This window comes from Labrus mixtus, chromosome 11 (genome assembly GCF_963584025.1).
Source record: "Labrus mixtus chromosome 11, fLabMix1.1, whole genome shotgun sequence".
NCBI classification, from domain to species: Eukaryota; Metazoa; Chordata; class Actinopteri; order Labriformes; family Labridae; genus Labrus; species Labrus mixtus.
Genome location: NC_083622.1, coordinates 24482541 through 24504772, shown reverse-complemented (window position 1 = coordinate 24504772; position 22232 = coordinate 24482541). Strand labels below are relative to the sequence as shown.

At 40.6% G+C, this 22232-nt stretch overlaps 1 protein-coding gene across 4 annotated transcripts in view; it reads right to left on the bottom strand.

The window, feature by feature from the left end:
* The window catches only part of triob (trio Rho guanine nucleotide exchange factor b), a 102745-nt gene that overhangs the window by 46045 nt on the left and 34468 nt on the right, over positions 1-22232 (bottom strand). For 3 of the 4 annotated variants that reach the window (XM_061051004.1, XM_061051002.1, XM_061051005.1), the window contains exons 3-13: positions 17055-17129; positions 15916-16030; positions 13587-13779; positions 12326-12430; positions 11666-12136; positions 10794-10916; positions 6475-6666; positions 5179-5310; positions 4364-4594; positions 2714-2836; positions 2144-2335 (exon numbers count right to left, since the gene is read on the bottom strand). In XM_061051004.1, coding sequence (XP_060906987.1) covers positions 2144-2335; positions 2714-2836; positions 4364-4594; positions 5179-5310; positions 6475-6666; positions 10794-10916; positions 11666-12136; positions 12326-12430; positions 13587-13779; positions 15916-16030; positions 17055-17129 — 1952 coding nt within the window. Of the gene's footprint in view, positions 1-2143; positions 2336-2713; positions 2837-4363; positions 4595-5178; positions 5311-6474; positions 6667-10793; positions 10917-11665; positions 12137-12325; positions 12431-13586; positions 13780-14141; positions 14280-15915; positions 16031-17054; positions 17130-22232 lie in introns of those variants that run through there. The other variant, XM_061051003.1, reaches the window with a different exon arrangement.

Genomic DNA, 22232 nt, shown 5'->3' with positions numbered 1-22232 from the left:
AATTTATAGAAAAGCTGCCAAAAGGATGGTCAGAAGATATGAAGAAAAAAACAACAACAAATCTAACCAATTCTGCTACAAGCTGTTGTTTTTTTTGTGAATGGTCATCTTTGTAACAGATTAGCCATCTGGGTGACTTGGCTCAGCACAGAAAGCCCTGGCATGGCATCCAGGCTTCAGGAGAGACCCTGGCACCCAAGCATTGTCTAACACCCACGCTGCTTACACAAAAACATGCTATTGTGAGCATCACGCACAGAAAATGACAGTATGTTAAATCCAACCTGGCATGCATAAGTAAAGACTGTTTTTGGTTAGAAGGTAAATGGCTGAGTGAACTTCAGGCAGTATATTTAAATAATGCCGGACAAGATTCTCTTTACTTTACTACATTACTGCAGAAATGTAAACACAAGGGATGTTGAAGCAAATTCCAGTGAATAAATCCATCAATCCTTCACTCTTTAAGTTGATCAAATATCGTGATGTTTTATTACATGATGATATGATACAATATGATTGTCTTGCAAGATATCTTATATGACAGAATCGCAGTATCATATTATTGTTGTGTGTATGTGTAACCATGTATTGCATCCTATTGCATCGTATTATCTTGAGTTCCTTGACCATCTAGGCATCCTAGCAGGTTGACCTTCCCTTTTTTCAATAAAGTCGATTCATTAAAATGATTAGAAAATAATATCGAGATGATAATGCTTTTCTTCTGGAGATGGAGAGACACAAATCAGAACAGATGATTTCCCTATTTTCTCATGTATTTCATCTCCACAGTAAACTGTTTGTGGCCTCTAAACATGATGAACTGCATCCAAGAAAGAGTTTGAAACACACACACAGGAATACATGCATGTACAGGGACACGCACACACACACACACACACACACACACACACACACACACACACACACACACACACACACACACACACACACACACACACACACACACACACACACACACACACACAGTAACCTGCACCAGTGTGAGCTGACAGATGGGATGAAGGAGATTAGTCCATATGGACATAAAAGACTAGCTTCATTAATAACTACACAGCTCGGACAGTCTCTGAATCTTCCATGTAAACAGGATGTCGTGTTAACTTTTGCAGAGCACAGTGATGTGTCAGTGTGGAGGGGTTCATTTTAATAGTCGAAGGTTTAGCTGTTTATAACCCATGACAATGTGACAGTAATTGTGGGAGGGTTTTAGTGACTAGCACTACACACCAAAGATCTGTGCACAGTTATGTGTAGTTGGATGTTTTATTTTTATTATTATTCAGGGAATAATTTCAATAAGGAAAACTATAGGTATAATCACAGAGAGAGAGAGAGAAGGCAAACAGCTGGATTGTCTTCAATTTGAGCAAACAAAAGTGTACTGCAGAAGCAAAGGAAAGCACAGATGTTTGCACAAAGAGAAATAATGACTGACAGACACATCGTTCAAGGGCCTGAACATATCACACCATAACACATGCAAACACACACACACACACACACACACACACACACACACACACACACACATAAAACTCTCTCTTCAAAATAAAGGCAGTCATTATAAAAAGCAAAGTGCTAATCATTTTTGGTGAGGATGTACAAAACACTTTTATGTAGTCATAACCCCTGAGTGAGATATACAGTATGTGTGTGGCAATAACAGCTGGACACAGTTAGTAACTTGTGCAAAATATAAAAATAAAGTTGAGTGAAAACAATGAGTCAATTGTTGATGATGATGGACAAAGACATGACAAGATTCTTTATCCATCATCATTATCATCCTCATTTTTTTCTGTTTTCCTGCATACAATAAGAGTGATTGATTTCCATGTCACCCTCTACCTTTTCAACTCCTGTCTGCTTACAGAATTACTAACCCAAGATGAAACTTTAAACAGACGAGTCAAATCAATGTGATAACTAGGGTTCATTAGGGTTTAGGAAAGAAGACGATTTAAAATGATAAAACAGCTAGCAGCCTTTATGTTCATGTGTGGAGTCAGATTGATGTTGGTAAAAAAAATAAAAGAAATAAAGAGTCCTGCCCCATAGGATGTCTGATTTGAACCAATCTGACCCCCCCCCCCCGGTATAGACAGAGAATACACACCTCTTTGACATGTGTGTGGAAGGCGACAGACATGTCCAGCAGGACTTTACGCTGCTCAACACGTCGCACAAAGTCCTGGATACGATCCTCTAGTTGGTGGGCAGCCTGGTATATTTCCTCTGGGTCACACTCTCCGGTCTGTGCCAGCTGCTCTGCTGCCTCCAGCAGCTTGTCAGCATTGGTGTAGGTGTTCTGAAATGTTAACATTAAGTACATTTCCATAAAGAGCATATGATCTCATTCATTCCACTGTTAACGCTTACCAAGACCTTTAGTGAAATCTTTTCTGTTTTTTGAACAAGATGATTTTTATCACTTTAATATACATTTTATTTGATGTTATGTTAAGAATGAAATGTGTTTTTAATCTGTACAGCACTTTTGTCAACTGAAAAAAACTTTGACTTGGAAAAAAAAGGGAAGCTGCAGGGATTTTTTTCCCCTTCAAATGTCTGATACTGATGTTTCCTGCCTGCTTTGCGGTTTCTTACTTGTTCAAAAAAATGTGCGAAAATGTGCATCTACTTTAGTACTTTGACAGTTATTTGGAATGTATTATTTTGAACTCACCTGTGCAACCTCTTCAAAGTCTTCATGTCTCTTCTGCAGAGCCCGGGCTCTGTGCAAAGACTTCCCTACACCGGTGTGTTTACTGAGAAAAGCCTCTCCATGGTTTTCTATCCAGTCCAGGACCTTGAAACACACACAGAAAAAAACCAAAACGTTAAGTGCTTGAAGTTAAAAATGCTCAACCTCACCATAGACTGAAAATGAACCTCACTGGAATTAAGACTGCAGTACATATCTTCAAGCAGTAGGGGGTGGTATTGACTGGAACGGTTGTACCGAGATCACATTAGAGTCACAGTAGTTTATTAATGCCATTTTTTCCCCTTTGCCCTTCAGTCTTCTCCTTTTCCCCCTCAGCTCGTCCCCTCATCCTTTACTCTTTTCCTCCCTCTGCAGTCTGTCATCTTTAAATAACATGAATGTTGACGATCAGTTTTTTGCCTAATTGCAAATCCAGAGCAGTGCTAAGTGTCAACATTTCCACAGCGACTGTGATTAGCTATAAATCTTTGCACAAAATGTCCTTATTATCTTTAAAACAGATGGCCTTACTGTTTCTGTGTGGGGTAATGAAAAGGATTTGCATGATGTTTTCAAGGTCTCCGAGAGACTATTTTGACGGGGCAAACACATGAAAACATACACAATGCCCTCGACACTTTATGTGACATTAAATTGCATCACCATGGAAACCACTATCAGGAGAAAAGGGTAATGAGAAGTGGATGTGGGAGAGGAAAGGCGAAGTGCAGAGACACAGCAAGGGAGAGAGAGAGTGAGAGAGAGAGAGAGAGAGAGAGAGAGAGAGAGAGGAGGGATGAGGACAGCGAGGTAGAGAAGAGCTCATGCCCAGAGGGTAAAAACGCAGAGACGACACTTTACACCAACTCAGTAGTTTTGATCTAAGGGCTCTGCCATCCAGACAGTCACACTCCAAAAGCCCAGGAGGAAGTGTAAAAACGCTTTGAAGAAGCTGCTGTTGATTATATTGTATCTTAATATTACACACTGTACAATCCAGTATTGAAGTCTTGCAGAACATCCCTGAAAAAAAAAGATATCTTTGATTTTTATAATAATTTAAAAAATAGTTTAGCAGGAACACTTGTCAGTAGCTATGCACTTTTGCTATTGCTTGTACAAAATAATAGTTTTCCCATTTTTATTCATTTTGGTCTTTTATCCAAAAAACGGGCACAGCAGTTTAGTTGACTCGTCGTTCCCTGATTCAGAACCAAGCAGGGCAAGGCAGCTTTTACTTTCTATGCTTCTCAGCTCTGGAACAAGCTGCCAGTGTACACAATGTTTTTTTTCCATCAGTTGTCTCTTTGAACCATGTCTCCGAAATGAACAATTTTATCTTGTACTGCTATCTTCACATAAGTTCAAGCATTGCCTTTTGACCTGCGTCTTTCAGGTAAAAGGCAAAGTGGCATTTCTATCCTTCCTTTTGGATCTTACAGTTTTTCATATATGTTGTATACATTTGACAAAGAGCAAAGTTTAAACATAATTTTCTTCGGTGTCTTCTCCAGTATCCGCTGTGTGTACACGTCTGCTCATGTATGCTAAACAAATCCTGCTGAAGCATCGCTGAACTTCAGCTCTCATTGTAGGTTGCCTTCTTGTTTGTGTGTTTGTGTTTCTTACTTGCTGTACGTCCTGCTGAAACACACAAAGCTGCAGTCGTTGGTGCAGGCGGACTTTGCGATGCTGCCAGATGTTTTCCAGCTGCCTCTGGTGATGCAGCACCTCGTGGATGATGTCCAGGACGTGGTGCACAGCTTTGGAGTAGTTGGCAGAGGACATCAGTGAATCTGCACTCCCTGGGGTCAAAGGTCGCTGCAGTTTGTCCAAAAGAGATTTCCCATCCTGGCTCACCTGTAAAAGAGAAAATAAGAGTATTACAAAAACATGAAGTAAGGTTATCATGAAAATGATAAGAGGTTTTAATTCTGTATTCCTTGTTTAACTGGTTGTCTGAACAGAAAAGCACCTTCTGTTTTCTTTATTTTTACTTAACGCCACATGTCCCATTTACTGATCCCGCTGGCTACACAGACAATCTGTGGGACTGGAGCACCGGCGAATACTTTGCCAATGATCTTAAAAGAATGAAAAGAAACATGAAGCTGAACCTCAATTTATGTCTGTGAAAGACAGGAGAAAGCCCAGATTGCGTAGTGACGGCAGGAGGAGGGTTAACGATCAGCTGGAGCACAGTGAATCACAAGCACGCCGTTGATTGTCATGACAGTCTCATGATCAGGTTGATCAGGGAGATGTGCTAGAAACATTTTAGCCTAAAATTTGTAGCCTTCATCAATAGCCATATTTTGTAAATCCCATCCAATTTGACTGTCTTTGCTGAGATTGTTGTTTGAAAATGATTAAAAGCCCCACATCAATACAGAGGAGTGTGTGTGTGTGTGTGTGTGTGTGTGTGTGTGTGTGTGTATACTGACCTCAGAGTACGCGGTGGTGATGTGCTCATATAATCCCTGGTGATGGTGGATTGTGTCTTCTAGATCCTGGAGTTCAGAGGGCAGCTCTCCTTCACCACATGCCTTACACCACGGCTCCACTTTACTCATGTACTGCAGAGAGAACACACACGACACAAACATTGCATAACACATCACTCCATATAGACTGTGTACAAATATGGAGAGAATTTAAAACCCTATTATTAACACGTTGTTCTGTCTGAATGCACAACATGCAGGGATTAGTGAATGACTGCTCAGACCAAAGACTCGTACTAAAAGAAAAAGTACTTTAAATGCAAAGCATTATAAACCCTTGTAATATTAATAATATAATACATTAAATACCTACGAGTAAACAACAGAGTTTACATTTCTATCAAGTCTATTTCTTTCTTCTCATCAGGTTGGTTCTATAAATCCAGATAATGATTTATGATTCTGAGAATTTACTGGATTTATGTTGTACGTTCACGTCCAACATGGATTTTCTTAGCAGCACTGGACTTGTTTTTTTTTATCACAGGTCATTGCGCTTAATATGTATGGAGACTCCAGTTTGAACCTCTGACCATACGCCATTAATAACAAAGAAAACACAATGAGGCCGCAGTGGACTAGCTCCTAATAGCCAGCTCAACTAGCTCTACACGAAGATTTGGCAATCAAACTGTTATCGTTGGCTACAAGGAGGCTGACTGTGATCGAAAAAGAGAAGTTTGAGTGAAAATGTGGGAAAGTTCAGAGAGAAAAGACACCACAGAGCAGAAGCTTATTAGAAAGCTGTCATAAAATAAACACTGAATAGTTATCTTTCTGTTTCAAAAAGGAGAAAACAGTTTAAAAAAAAAAAAAAAATTGCTTTCTATTATAGTGAAGCAAAAGGGTACAAAGACGAGACATCTGCCACAGAATCATCAAAACATTGACAGTAATGATGTGCTGTCAATACAGCCTACAGAAAAGCAGCAGGAAGTAACAAAGAATTCTTTATAATTCATGACTGTGGGGTAAAAAATAAAAAGCCACTCAGCAAACGGGGGTCGAAAACAAACTTACATTCTGTTAAATACACAGTAAGCAAAACAATGGAAAGCAGAATTGATCATTTAAATGGTGTCGCAGGTCTATTAGATATAAAGCACCCGTAGTGCTGGTAAACTCTTTTAGAACAGAAATATTTGTCTGTCTTATTTATATTTCTCTTGGAGGCTAAATTTCTATAAAAATATACCAAATATGGAATACTTCATTTGCACATTCATACGTCAGTACCTGATCTGCTTTCTGGTGGAAGCTGGCAGACATCTCCAGCAGGGTGCTGCGTTCGTCCAGCGCAGCAGCAAAGGCTTTCCACTCCTGCTCCAGCTGACCTGAGATCTGCTGGATCTGCTGCGAGGCGTAGTGGCCCGACTCCAGGAGCCGGTTTCCTACCGACATGATCCGATTGATGTTCACGTACACATTCTGTGAGGAGGGAGAGAGAAGCGAGATGTTATAGATTTAAATACATATAATGAATCGGGTGTGATTTCATGGAACATGTTTAATAAAGACAGACAGACTGCAGCTAGAGACAGACAAAGTGGATATTTCTGTACGCTAAGTCCAGTGGATTTTATCTATAGGATGCTAACCTGAGGCCTTACTGACTCATGAACAATGCTGTGACTCTTTAATGTGAATATATTGTCAGTCTGCAGAGGAAAATTAAGAGTCTGCTCATGTGGTTTTAGTTCGGCTGCAGTGATGCATCAAGCTGCAAATTCATCTAGAGTTGCAAAGCAATAAAGGTTTTTTGAAAAAAAAGAATAGTAGCCACATTCCACATTAACATAAAATAAAATAATGAAATATAAAATTTAACACATGCACCCCTGGTCATATGTAACCCCTCCCCTTCCCACATCTTCCTGGACAAAGTCAAATAAGAGATGAATTCACTTGGGAGCAGTACCTCATGTGAATAATGAACAGAAACCCATTTGCCTATTAAGCTTTCATGGTTTTTTTTTTGGTTTTTTTTTAAATATATGGCCTCCAAGCTGTTTTGTGTAGATAGGCACAGATCAGCAAACGCTAATTAACAACTGTGTTAACAGTCTGTTATTATTCTATTCAATTACTGCTCCTGGAGCCTATTACGGCTCTTAGTGCGCTGCTTCATTCAATCACAACAGGGACAAAGGATGAAGTGAACACCAGCTACAACCCTCCAACAGAGGCAGCGTTGATTCTCGGAACACATATTGTGAGTTTTTTTATTTTTTTATCAAGGTTAAGGACATTGGATTGATGCTTTGTTTCCTTTTAACCTCAAAGGACTAATGATGTTTTCTTATTATGTTCTGAATTAGAGCTAAAATGTGGTGTTCCTATAGCTTTGCTTTTACTTGGAATCATATTGGTACACAAAATAATCAGATACTTTCCCCGTAGTCTAAAAATCCAAGAAATCTCATACTGGGAATTGAAAAGCACATGATTTAGTCTGATGTTGACCTGAGGATAATAGACAGTGATGTTCTCTGGATTACGGCTCACACTAGGAACTATAGGAGTCCAACAGCTCTCGAGTAAACAGCAGTAGGTAAATTGTGATACACAAAAGAACAGCAGTGCACACTTGAGCTATAGTAATCCCATTATAAATAGTTCAGAGCCTAAAATGAAAAATAACATATCTCTAAGCTGTAACAGATCTTATGTGGTATTAAACCACAGGAAACTGGGATGATTTTTTTGTTGTTGCTAAGGACATATGCACAAAAAGACCTCAAGGAGAGCACACGCCCAGTCACAACCAATCAGCCTGAGGGTGTTCAAGCCATCTGCAGGACATTAAATAAAGCAGGCTGGAGCACTGAAACACACTGGGTGGTAAAGTCTTAATCCAAAACTGACGGACAGAAAAAGGGGGGTGGGAGTACAGATAGTAGAGGATAGTTCTAATTTAAACCTGATGGGGGCAAGGGGCAGAGAGAGAGAGAGAGAGAGAGAGAGAGAGAAAGAGATAGAGGAAGAGAGAGAGAGAAATAAAGAGAGAGAGAGAGAGAAGAGGCAGAGGAGGACAACTCTGTTGACCCAGAAATCAATCAATCCACAGAGTAGGGAAACAAACAGGCCGCAGTAGTATTTGCTTTGTGAATGAACTACAGAACAAGATAAACACAACAGGCCCAACAGCAGAACGTAACATGATGTCTTGCCGAGAGGCTGAGGGGAAACCAAGGCCGGTTCAAAATCACTCAGTATGTGCTGCCTCGTGCGTTTACAGTTCTACTGAAAGATTTTGAGGGTAAAAAATGGAATAATCTCAAAAAACAACTTACTGCTGGAAATGAACAAGTAACTATAAACCTCATACCACAGAGGAGAAATGATCAGAAATAAAAGTTAATGTAAAAATGTATCTGTTCAGTTCATTTATAAATTGCTGAGTTATAGTTTCAAGTAGATTGCTGGGGTCGTTTTCAGGGGCTATTTGAGCATATTCATAGCTCAGGTGTGATATGTAACATTTAATTTCTGCCATCAAATCCTGCTTTTAATCAGTTTACAGTAAACACACACGTACAACTCCATTAAGGACGGTTTAAGGAAGTAAAACACATATTGTTAAACATTAAAAGTGTGCACCAAGCCATTCAAAACTACTGTTGAATTTCTGTATTTTCTCCTCTAATAAAATACAACACTCATTAAAAACGGCTGCTTGCTCTATCAGAGCTGTTAAAGGGAGTTTGGAAAGTTGAACACATAACTTGATGTTATCATTATGTAAGCAGTAGCCTCAGGAGAAATGTGTAGGAAGCTGCAGTTTGATGTATTTTATGACAAAGGAATTAATCAGATTCTTAATTTCTATCAAAGGCACAATAAACCAAACGTTTCATACCAAACCTCTCAGATAAAGTGATAAATAACAGAAAAGTTCATCACTCCAAAAGTGCATTTGTCAAGTGCCTCCCACAGGGGGCATGAGAGTTACTAAACACCATCTGTTTTTTCGAGTATTACAGAGAATGTATTGCCTAATTTCATCAATAGCATGCTACTGTATTTACCCTTTGACTTTAAGTTGATTATTCCACACCTGTAGCAATCATCACTATTTAAATAGTATGAGAGAAATGCTGATAGTTTAGCAAATCCTTTAAACCAGTAATACCAGTGTTGAGACATCAGTGTAAACTGTCAGACCTGTCTGGGTGTGATCATGTTTTTGTTCCTTTTGTTTTCACCCTCCTGTACATTTTAAAACATGGCAGTTTGTCTACATGAACACACACACCCTGATGCTGTGAGTTTCCACTCAGCAATGCAGGCAACAGGAAGAGGAAACGCTGCTTCCTGTGGAAGAATGGGTGGAGGGGGGGCAAATGCTCATTCTGTGTTTACCCAACTGAGTGCAATATATTGTTAATATACGTGTGAGTGCAGCTCCATCTGTCTTTTCTACCTCTGTTGTCTCTGGGGTTATTGGTTCATCTCTACCCGCAGTGTTGACACAACTGGCCCTGGGTCTCTCCTGAAGTGGCCCTTGGGCCCCCATGATGGGACCACCAGTGATTTGTGGCACTGTGTGCTATAGAGATTCATAGCGGGGCTCCTGACTCTCCCTAGGCTACATTTCTCTCACAATGACAACAGTTGCTGTAAGATGAAAAAAAGTCAAATATCTGTTGTTTATCACTTTCACTGGTGTAAGGATTGGGATGTTTTTGTCCCTATCAGAGGTGCACTGGATGTGTTCAGTTCTTTTTCAGTTCTTTTCTTTTCTTTTGACGCCACAAAGCAAACAAGAACATCCCTGACAGATATTAAATACTTCAAACTTGGTGTGCTGTACATGTTTTTTTTATTTGCAATGCAGGGATTTTATATAATGTGATGAATTATGATTGAAAATAAAGTGAAAATAAAAGGGAATTAGGGTACTTCATTAATTCTGAAAGTGGAGGACAAACCCGAGAAGCAATGAGGGGTCAGGGATCAAGATGTGTTTTTTTTAGTTGGCATAAAGTCCACGAGGGGTTAAATGAGCTGGCAGAGCAGAGCTGGTAACGCCGCAGAGTCGATACAGAATAATGTCCACAGCTATTTTAAGTCAGCAGCACACTACAGTGAGGTACAGGAGGGCAGGGGGGGGGGGGGGGGGGGGTGGTGGTGGTGGAGCATGGCAGCAGAGGGCAGCACACAGCTTTGGGAGGGGCAGTGAGGCAATATGGGTCAATTATGGGAACAGCACTGTGACAAGACAAGACACTGGGGGCAGGGGGTGTTGGGGGGGGGGGGGGGGTGACAGTGGTGATGCAGAGTGGAAAACAGCTGAATAAAATGAGAGAGGAAGTGGGAGGACAGAAAATATCAGTCCACAGCCAAAAGGAGAAGAGGGTGCAGGATCAGGGCTTTGAGAAGCAGGGGTGTGTGTTTGTGTTTGTGTGGTGGTTGAACAGGGATGGGGGAGCCTTGGCATGTTACTGTGAATGACAGTAATGATGATAGTTTGTGACTGCATTGCCTGTGTGTGAGGGTGTTTCCGTGCATGTAGCGCGTGCGTGTGCATGAAAGAGACAAAGGCAACATCTTACCATGCAGTTCATAGCAAAGTGGTTGTGCTGGGTCTGCAGCTCGACAGCGTGCTGGTGGTTCCCTCCGATCTCTGTGTAACTGGTTAGAAAAAGACCCTTGTTGTGCATGATCCAGTCGAACATCTACACCCGGGAGAGAGGGAGAAAATGCAGTTACCTTTACAGGATGCTCTACAAATGAAAAGAGCCTTTCCATCTTCTGTTCACTCAGATCAGCAGCAGTGAAAATATAAGAGGCTGCTAAGTGGTTCTGTTTTAATTCTTTGATCCTCTTTCTACATGTATAGAAAAGAAGTGTTGAATCCCAGCTCTGACACTTTCCACTGCAGAATTCTGCGTTTGCCTCTAGCTCTTAACGGCTCATATCAGTACTTTTCCAAGCTCTAGACATGCAACCACACACTCTCCTGAAACAGTGACAACATTCATTATCGCTGTTTTTTTTTCTTGTACATCTCAGATATTTGACCAAGAAAAAAAAGGAGGACTTGAGCACAGACAAGAATAAACACATCTTATATATATGAATCTGGAGTTAAAAACATCAGAATTCTTTTTTTTAACACTTTTCCAGTAATCTGGCCTTCATAAGGATGATCCTTGAAAGTTGATCTGAGGATTTAAATGTGTGGATTAATGTAATGATCTGCTATAAATACCAAGCAGAGAGCGGCATGCATGCACATTCATCCATGGGATAAGTTCCTGCACAGGATAAATTACCTGCAGGACAACCGTTTACTGGTACATATTAAAAATAAAAGCAGCAAGAGAGCATGATTATCAGGGCTTCAGGGAGGAACCAATTAACCTCAATCATTGTGTGAACAGCATGGATGATTGAATTATGTAGAAAAGACGAGCAGTCTGACCTTCTCTGCGTCCTGTTCGAACAGACGCAGCTGGAAGCACTGGTCCAGCTTCAGCTTCCTCATGTGCCACAGCTGCTGCAGATTTTGACGAGTCCCATGCAGCTTGTCCAACAAACCGGTCACTTTAGCGACCAGGTTGTGGGCGTCTGCGTGCGTGTGGAAGCCGTGGTGATGGTCGTTGGAATCTCCGCTGGCTCCACCAGTGCGATTGCCATACCCGCTTTCGCTGCTACTCCCACCACCTGCTGTATGTGCCTGTAGCCTTTGTAGCAGCCTGCGCCCCTGCACATCCAGCTCCTCCACCGATGCCTTGGTGGCCCTTTTCTTCAGCCCCGCATGCTCCTCCATGAGCCTCCGAGCTCCCTCAAGGTCCCGCGGGAGATCACGCTGGGACAGGGTGTCCTGGAGCTCCTCGAGGCGTGACAGTGCCCGCGCTGCATCGCTGGCAAAGGTCTCAAAAGAGAGGCGCACCTATAGGGACAGTTAAAATGACTTAGAATTGGCAAAATACAAACACTACTGCATTTCAGTTAATAGAATATTCTTAGGAGATAAGACCTGTTAATATACTCCTTTAGAAAGAAACACAGCCATAGATAAAAAAAAAACTTGTTTCTTGTTGTTTTACTTCATAAAGAACAAAAGAGAAAGTATCCAAACCTCAATCCAGTCGTCATGGTTATACTCTAAGCTGCCCTCAAAGTCAGCCGTGAGTTGGGATGGGTCCACGATCTTGGATAAACCCTCTAAGGAGACCATCACCGTCTAGAGTAGGAAGGAAAGATTGGCACGATTAAAATCAGAAAAGAGAAGGATGAGGTAAAACAAGGAAATAAAGCAGGCAAATAAAACATAAAAAGCAGTTTAAGAGGGTATTGCCTTATAGTTATCCTCTCTATCATCAATATCTCAAAGTAATCAAATGTTAACTTGTCAAAATATTCCCCACTGTTACACCCAGATTATGAAAAGAATGTGCCGTGTCAGTGGCTCCACACGTCTACTGTTTGGATAGGTGGAGTGACCGAAAAAAAAAGAAAAACATTCCAGAAATTCTCAGCAGCCGTCATATTATCATTCATAAGATGCAAATAGACGGATATAAGGAAGCAAAAACAGAAACCGATGAGGTCCACTTGAACAAGGTAAACACAATAAAACACAAAATAAACAGTTCGATTTGGCACTGAAGTCTGCTTTTGTGCTCTCACATAAAGACGCTACAATAACAGAAGATTTTATATAGCATCTTTAAAACTGGAAAGCAAACTCAAACACACTTAGAGAAGTCGCTTTAGTTCCAAGGTGTGACCCCATGCTATGAAAACATCGTCTTTTTTTACTGGATAATGAGCAACAGTTGTGAAAACTCTACAGCTCTTTACGAGGAAGAGGAGGAAACATCTTTAAAACTTCAGCTCATCCTGATTTTTTTTGCAGCTAGAGACTCAAACCATTGACCTCATGTTTGATGTTTTTCCTGATCACATTCACTACATGTTTGACATCATGCAAAAACAAAAAAATTGGCTTGTCCAAACACAACTCACTGCTGTCGAGATGAGATGCTTTGCCATGTCCCATATATCCCAGTTTCCATAGTAACTGGGTCAGTACTAAATATACCAGCACCACATGCCCACACGGGACAGAACAGAGCCACTGTCACAGAGCAGCAGTCAAATTAGATCTGATAGATTAGCACCGATAGCTATGCTCAACTATGAAGAACTCCAATAGCTTATAACAAATCCTAAATTATACTGATGTCACCAGCAAATACCAATATCTCCATAAAGCAATCTGAAACCATTTGTGCAACAGAGCTTTTTCAGTTTTTGTTCATGTGCAACATCCACAGCATCAAAGGTTTAATTTTCTGTTTTTTAAAAGTCATCCACATATGTAGCATGGCACTTACCTCAAATTCAAACTTTGAGCTGCCAAAGTTGGTCCTTTGCTTCTGCCAGAAGTTATCCGGCTTGATGATGAGGGCGACGTGGATACAAGAAGGAAAAGACTCCTGAAGGATCTTCAGCAAGGGCTTGATGCTGTCCCACTTAGAACCACGCATGTCCACGATGACTGTGAAGCCATGTCGGGCGACTTCCTCGCTGCACAAGACACAAATAAAAGAGGTCAACCCTTCAAGAAAGTGAAGATTTATACACAAGGATATAAAGAAGCTTTAAATGATTCCATCATGCTAACATTGAACCATTACAGAAACTCAGAGGAGATCATAAACAAGTGACAAGAAAGGGAAATATTACATACATTATTGTTGCTGCTTTAGCAACAGAAATAGACAAAACACACATCAAAGAAACTTATTGTACATTTTGTAAAGGATCTGTCTTAACTGAAACAGATGCCCAAAAGATTTAAAGTCAAAGACCATGCAAACCTCCAGAGCATCTGACGAGGGAAAAAATTGTTAAAACATTGAAGTGTTGAAATTTCCACCGCTGCTTACCGGGAGTCATGCTGCTGTACGAGTCCATAAAAGGTTGTTTCACAGTGTTAAAGGCTTTAATCTGAACGTGTCTAACTAGGAGACAGAAACAGACACACAGGCCCTGCTGCACTAACTCACTCTGACCTCACTCTGAAAACAGATCGGCAGCCAAATGGGAAGAGAAAAACAGAGCAGAGCGGAGGGAGGGAGAGGAAGAGAGAGAGAGAGAGAGAGAGAGAGAGAGAGAGAGAGAGAGAGGGATATGTAACAAAGACAGAAGAAATATTTAGACAAGTAAGATAGAAATCAGGCTGAGAAGAAGAACCTGACCTCCTACTGAATTAGTGACACATGGTTCCTTTTCAGCCTAAGATCAGATATCTGGTTTCCCCTACAGGATCTATTTCCTCTCTTTTTAACCTATCAACACAGTTTCTCCTGATGCAGCGCAGACAACCTGTCTTTTACTGCTTACACCTTAGACAAGATTCAAAGAAAAGCATTAAAGGCGGTCATCCCTATGGCAACATCTCTTCCCTTTGGCATTTTTTAATTAGGTTGAATGAATAATAACAAAATCTTATACTTAGGATGTTTTCATGGACTTGCATTACTTTTTGAGAAATAAACACATCCAACAAAATGCAAGGGGAATCTCTTGATGAATATATTTAATCATCTTCTTCTGCATCTCAAACTGAACACTAATAAAAGTTTAACTTAAAACTAGAAGATGAAAGCCCAAGAACGACAGCAACATCACAGTTCTTACAACTCTTCTGCTTCATGATTGGACTAGACTCTGACCACTATTTGTTTTAGTTTCCCAAATCTTGAAAAGATGTAGAAAATACTTTGTTCCAGGGGTCATCCTCTCATTAGAAGCTTCAGTTCACAGACATAAAAAAGTACTTGCAAACTATGTAGATCAGAGTGACAACTGCTGACTGAAATATACACAGATGTTGAGCATTTTGTAAGTTTGCCCTGGACATACAAGAACACCCTCAGGGAGCACTGGAGAAACCTGGACCCAATTTCTGCAGTAATTGATCTGGACCGCCCCTTGCCTGAAGACAAATCTCTAAACTCTACAGCGGGGGGAAAAAAACCTTAAAAGCACCAAGCCTGCAAAGCAATAGAAAAAATGGAGCACAGGGGAGATCAGAAGTAGCAGAACAGAGAAGGGCATGCTTCCCTCTGACTAATCACAACGGACTCCATACAGAACCGCCCGGAGAGGAGTGTTAAATGTGAAGGAAAGGTGCTTCTAGACTTCACAACTATCTAGAAAGAACTACAGAGAATACAAAACTGCATCCTGTGGCAACATGTTTCCTGCAGTATATACAATAACGATGCAAAGGTGGAAACAGGGAAAAACGGGGGAATGTCAAGACATTACATAGGGAGAGAAGTGAGAGCTAAAAGAAACCCCCCAAAAAGAGGTGATGCATTTCCTGAAAGTTAGAAGGAAATGAGAAGGTAGAAAGAGAAGGGGGGGGGGGTTGAATCTTCACAGAGAATCCAAAATAAAACCATCCCAGCTCTCTGTAGCCTCAGGTTATGCTTCAGCCTTTTAAATCCAAGCAAGGTGGGAAAGTCTGACACAGAGAAAGTGATGAGAAGTGTGTGAGTGTGACTGCATGAGCGGCAGTCTGTCTGCATCTGTTTCAAATTAACCTAGGATCAAGAATAGGTTCCTTAAGTCAGCCCATGTGCAAGTTCAAAGTCTGATAAAAAAAGTAAGGATTCTTTCATGAAACCCTGAGTATGTAAGAAGATTTCCAACCTGGGAATAGTGGCCAGGTAAGCTATGAGCCGGCGCAGGTCTTCGGGTCGTATTCTGTCGTGGTTGCTCCGTGCTGGAAAGGTGAGAACGGGACCTCCGCGTCTGTCTCTGCCACCTTTGGGTAGAAACCAGACAACAAAAGAGTCATTTAATGAAACTTACTTCCCATGATGATCAAGCTCAAATACTGCAGCTCGGCTTCACTGAACACAGCTTAACGTTAAAGACCATATAACCTGCAGAATACAATAAACCCAAAAAGATGTCAAGTACATACAGTAGTTCTCTGATATCTGCAGCTGATATGTGTTGGTACCATCTGTGAATGTGTCTGCAGATAGTCAGGACTATACTGAGTCATACTGAAGCATCAGAGCGCAAACTTGTCTCACAATGATGAGGCTAATAAAAGCCTTTCAGTCAGGATGCTGGAACCAAAAACACTAATTATTAATGAAAAGAGAAAAACACTCTCTAACTTGATTATAATTATGACATTGCCCCTTTGGTTAATAGTTAAAGTGGGAGAACAGTTTATGGAGATAAGTGTGTCACATTAACCAACCTAATATATCACTGCAAATGAAGCTTAAATGGAAAATATTAATAATTATACCCAAGCTGCCATGTTTTTAAATGGCGTTAAATAAAGTGGGTTTGTCTCTTCTTCTAAGGTTGCATCTTGCATCAGCGTGCAAACAGTACAATATGTAGTTGATGCAAAACACACTCCAACGCAAGGACTCTGCAGCAATATCAGAATATAAAAGCTCAGTCAAACACGGGAAGTAGAGTGATATTTCAACATCCTTGTTTAGGATCAAGGCTGATATGTGCTTGTTAAAAAAATTGACTACATTCCTGAGTGTTTTTTGTTTAAAAACCGTTTCTGAAAAATATTTTATTCACTTGAAAGATGAGACCTTGTGTTGTCACAGCATTTTCTCCTATTGAACACAATCCCATTTGAAAAGGCTGCTCAACATCACAGCTAACGTACTGTACATATTTTGTTTTTGTCTCTTTCTTTTAATTGAAAAAAAAAAGTAGTTTAATGGAAGTTTTCATTAGTGACAACAATAACACATTCATTTAGGGATACATGCCAAACAGTGATATTAATACGGTACATAACTGACCTGAGAGGAAGGCGACTTTCTCCTTGAGGATGGGAAGCACATCGATGGCCTTCATGTCCTCATTGCGATGAAACCCTGAAACACAGAGACAAACAGAGATGTCAGCACAGCAGGAGGATCTTTAAAAAAAATGAACACCAATCTTTGTTTGTATATTTCACACTAAAGTGGCAAGCCATATATACCGGGTATGCTCCGGCTTTGTCTGAGTTTGCTGATAATGCTTCAATTTGACCGACTCAGCACACTGTTTGATGTAATCCAGATTACCTCAGTCTAGCATGTCAAACAGTAGCACTGTATGGAGCCTATGTGAGAAACTGTAAACATGATGAACGACTGTCTATTACGTACGTGATAAAGGGCACCGTGAAAATACTGCAAGCATGGACCATAGACTGTAAAAAAAACGATTGACAACATGACAGCTCCCCAAAAGTAAAGCCAAAACCATTTGGAGCTCCCCTGACTGACTTTCTGCAGTAGAGGTCATAGAGTAAGCTCGTCCAGCTCCATGTTAACAGATGGGACATGCAGATCTATAAAATCAAAATTAAAGTTTCTTTCAGTTTAGTTCCTGCGTTTCTAGCTCCGGTGTTCATTTTTTCTCAAAAGCTTAGTTTTAAGAGGTAAGTATGTAAAAAAAATAACACAGGGGTATTTTGGCTAAATGTTTGTACATAGGGGGATGAAGAGAAGGGACGTCCATCTCTACATGCAGTCTCTCTGGCATGGACATAGAGCTTTGATTATACCACCCTATTCAGCTCTATAAATGTTAATTAAATAAGTGAATTAAAGAACAAAAGAGAAGGGGCGCCGGTTAAATAGTGGTTAGTGCGCACGCCTCCTCCTCCAAGTGGGCGGCCAATCAAATCAACCTGTGTCTCCTTTCACACATGTAATTCCCTACTCTCTATCTCCATGATTTCCTACTATATCCACTGTCCTATCTCTTCAATAAAGGCACAAAAAGCCCCAAAACAAATCTTTAAATGGGTGATTGACTGTACATGACGTATGCAACCCCAATAACATACAATTTCAGTGTTTTTTTCATTTTTCAAATATTGAATCATTGTTTTAAATTCTGATGACAGGGTGATCCATTTTGTTAATAACGACTAGTTAATATATTGTTATGATGATATAAGTGTTAACCCTGGTAGGACTATGTTGGTCCTGCCTGTTCTGTTATTGTAGGGTCTTCAAATGCCAAAGCTTTTCCCTCGCACTCCTCAACAGATGGTTCATATTGGTTGGTACCAAGAAGCAAGATGGAGCTATTCAGCATACACACACATCCGCACACACACTCACACCAACTGACTTTTATCTCTTTGGTGTGTCAGAGCAGTCAGTCATGAAGACAACTGAATCAGCCGTAAAAATGTGTCATTATAGTCAAATACCAAGGCAAATGATCCTCTTCACATTATGTGTCCACGTACTGACACATCTGATGATACCTGTAAAAAGGCTTTCATTTAATATATTCTAATGTGGACGTGATGAATTCTCAATGACTGCCACAATGAAAGACTGCAGGCTGCACTGGGAAGCAGAATAATCTATATCGGAAAGCTCTACACATTTGCCATGGTATTGACAGCTTTGATTGATCACTGAGTGTGAGTGCATGTGAGAGAGGAGGTGGTGGTGGTGGTGGTGGTGGGGGCAGCAGCGCCTCTGCCGACGCACTCAGTGATGTCATCAAACATCCCTCATTGTAGCTGTGAGTCATCGCTCTCACATTGACACACTAAATATTAGGAATTTGAAGCTATAACCTCTGCTGTATAATAACAGATTACAGATTACTGACCTTAATATATCTTATATTTTATTAAACTCAGATCCATTATCTGATACACACTGATCTAGAATAGATAAAAACCTTTCCTTTAGTCGATGATGACCCCCCACGTGAATACCAAATGTCTCTTTTAAAGCTCTCATCAGTGGCATCAAATGTAACATAATCAAATAAATCAGGGGAAATAAGCCTGATATTTTATTCTGTACTCAGTTCAGTTGAAAGAATGTAGAAATGATGATTTCATCTTACAATCTATACATCTGCTGAACTTGCACCTTCAAACTGATGGTCATGTGTTTGTGTGCATTAGCATTTCTGTGGAGGGTTTTTGAGACTTTCCTGCCAAAGCGTCATTCACAAACGTCTGTTCAAAAGAGGGAAATGATCTGCAGCCGTTCAGATTTCTCCTTTCATTTCAAGAAACGATTGAATGTTGATCGTGGCGCTGAATCTGTGAAGACTGTGATAATCAACGTGAGCATGGACATCAAACAGCTGCCCAGAGGTCAATCACAGCATGGAGTCTGGTACTCTCAACAGGTGTGGCTCTCTTCATGCATTATTAAATATGTTTGGATTATAACTGAGGACTCTGTTTGAAAAGCAGTTAGTTAGCTGGTTGATGATTCTAGGATAAGATTATTGGCTAACAAGCCAATTATTAAGAAAATCACAGGACAGGTTATTGAAGTAGCTACATTTCTATGGTAGGAAATTAAAAAAACACTTTAATTTCATTTCATCTTATTCCTCATACATAATCATACAGTTTTTCATGTATCAAGTAAAGTAATTGCCTTAATAACTGGAATATGATCAGCCAACAGCTTGATTCAAGCATGGAGAAAAACAATGCTCCTTTCAGGTCATTGAATTTCAAAGCAAAAACAAAGAGAGAAATGTAGAAAGCTACATGATTGGATGGACAGATAGAAAAAAGATACATGGATCAAAGGCAAACGCAGACCAAAATAGACAGGCACGAAGACAAAGTGCCTGATGGGAATGACAGAACAGAGAAGCAGAGGCTGATACTGATTCAGATGAAACTGAAGAGTACAGTGAGATGGATATAATGATACAGACAGAGGAGGAGACTACAGAAAGAGAGAACTAAATAACTCCTACAGGTCCTAATGGCTCCTGTAATATCGATTCTGTCCGCGGTCTGAGGGAGTTAGGAGCAGCAGTCAGGCCTGGATGACAGCCCATTAGCTCACTGTGGGAAGTGGCCGCACTGGACCAAACCTGACTCACGGAAAATGTCACAACCAGCTGAGGTGAGATGGGACTGAGGTCGCAATAATGGTTTCATTATCTTTCCACAGCTGGTAAGAGGATCGAGAGAAGAAAAATAGCTGAGTCCTTTGCAATCTACACTCATAGTTTAAAGATTTCCCTCTATGCTGACTGTATCTTTATACTGTAACCTGCTGCACCTGCTTCTCATCCAACCCTCCACTGTCTTTATCTCACACACAGAAACACTGGCAGTAGTTTAAAAACAGAAAACAAAGACGTAGACTCTCATTCTGTGTCTTCAAAAGATTGAATCAGTGTGTGTATGTGTGCGTCGCATCAGAGATTCAGGGGCCTGAGCAGAAAGCAAAAAAATACTTTTCTGGCACTTTGAGTGTGAGCACATGTTTTTGTGTGTTTCCTGTGAAGTGTGCCCAGACTCATTCCTCACTGTGGTGCTTTATGTAAAACACTGGCACTGGCTCACAGCCAGCTCTGACCTCTGTGCTGCAGCTCTGCTAAAACTGCAGTTGGTCACCTTTTTAAATACCACATTTAACCAAGTCTGGCAGAAAGCTGGACATGCGTGCACTTTGGGGTTTATGTGGAAAGCTACACAGCAAGCTAACAACAGATGTGGCTCCCGTGCAAGAAGCACAACTGGATTTCATAGATTGAAATTTGGATGATCATATGGATATGGATGGGATTAAATCTGTGTATTTAATTAAGGAATAGAAAAAAATATTGGCCAAAAAGTCAAAAAACTTTTTATGCAGTTAGAACCAAGCGGCAACCTCTGGTGTTAAAAGGGGGAAAAAAACTGGATGGCTGGATGTTAAAATGCCCATTTTAACAGCAAGAAGAAAACTGTTTACAGCCAATCTATCTAACTCAGCCGTTTGATTTAATAAAGGATATGAGTTTTTCATAATTAGGGGCTCGACTGATATAATTGCAAGCTGGCAAGTAATAGTTGTTTGCCAGGAAGTTAAAAGACAGCCTCAGTCCTGCTTCTTTGCTTGTTACTTGGTTGATCAAAGGTTACTTTAAGTCAGCATTTTCAATATGGCGACCACTATAGTTGGGCCTCAAATCTCCCCTTCGGTGATGTCACTGAGACAATGTCCATGTTTTCTTCAGTCTATGGTTAGAAAAGGATTATTCATCAATTCTACCTCCTTTGTATCTAAGGATAAACATCTAGCAGGATAATACAAATCTCTGCATGTTGAAATACGACTAAATAATGGGGAATCTTAACAATATCACAAATCATAAAGGGCTGATTGAAGGCATACCAGCCAGACATTTTCTCGATGGGCCGACGCACTTTGCGGCCTTTAAAAATAAAAACCACTGTCAGGCAGCAACAGGTGAAGGGAGGAGAGGTGTGAGGCACTGCGATGTAGAGAGGCGGAGGAGCAGGTGTGTGACAGGGAAGTGACTGGAGACATCCTTAGCAGTAGGAGAGTGAGGCTGTAGCAGTAGCAGTGAGTTATGTAGATCAATGGTGGCCAAAAATTTAAAACATCAGGCTAAGACTTTGTCTAAGGCATTTACAGTTGTCCCTCTCATCTTTGTCATTTGGTGGATTAATAAATATGCTTATTAAAAGGTCACAGGGATCATGTAAAGGTGTGTCTTATTCGACAGGTCTAATCCCAATTTCCTCAATCAAGCCCTGCCTAATTGCATGCCCAATTGTCTATTGCCTATATATGATCACAAAAAAAGAGAGCAGCTGAACATTAACAGCTGAAGAGGAAGTTTTTTTTTTTTTACTACATGATGGCCCGTTATTTGTGAATCACGGGCGTAAACCTACACTCCCTATCCTTATTTTAGTCATGTTTACATGCAGCAGTAACCCCATACAATATCCCTTGGAAATAAAGAATTACTCTATACACACTGTGATTCATGAAATCCCATCATTGCCTCCTGCTACACACACGCACGCAGCAGAACACACAGGCACACACACAACAATCTCCTCTCTTCACTTCACACAACCCCTCATTTACAAGTCTGCCGAGCATGAAATAAAGCTTTTCAATCACAGGCTGCTTGTTCATAACACACTCATAATGAGAGCAATCCATTTTACTGGCAGCCTG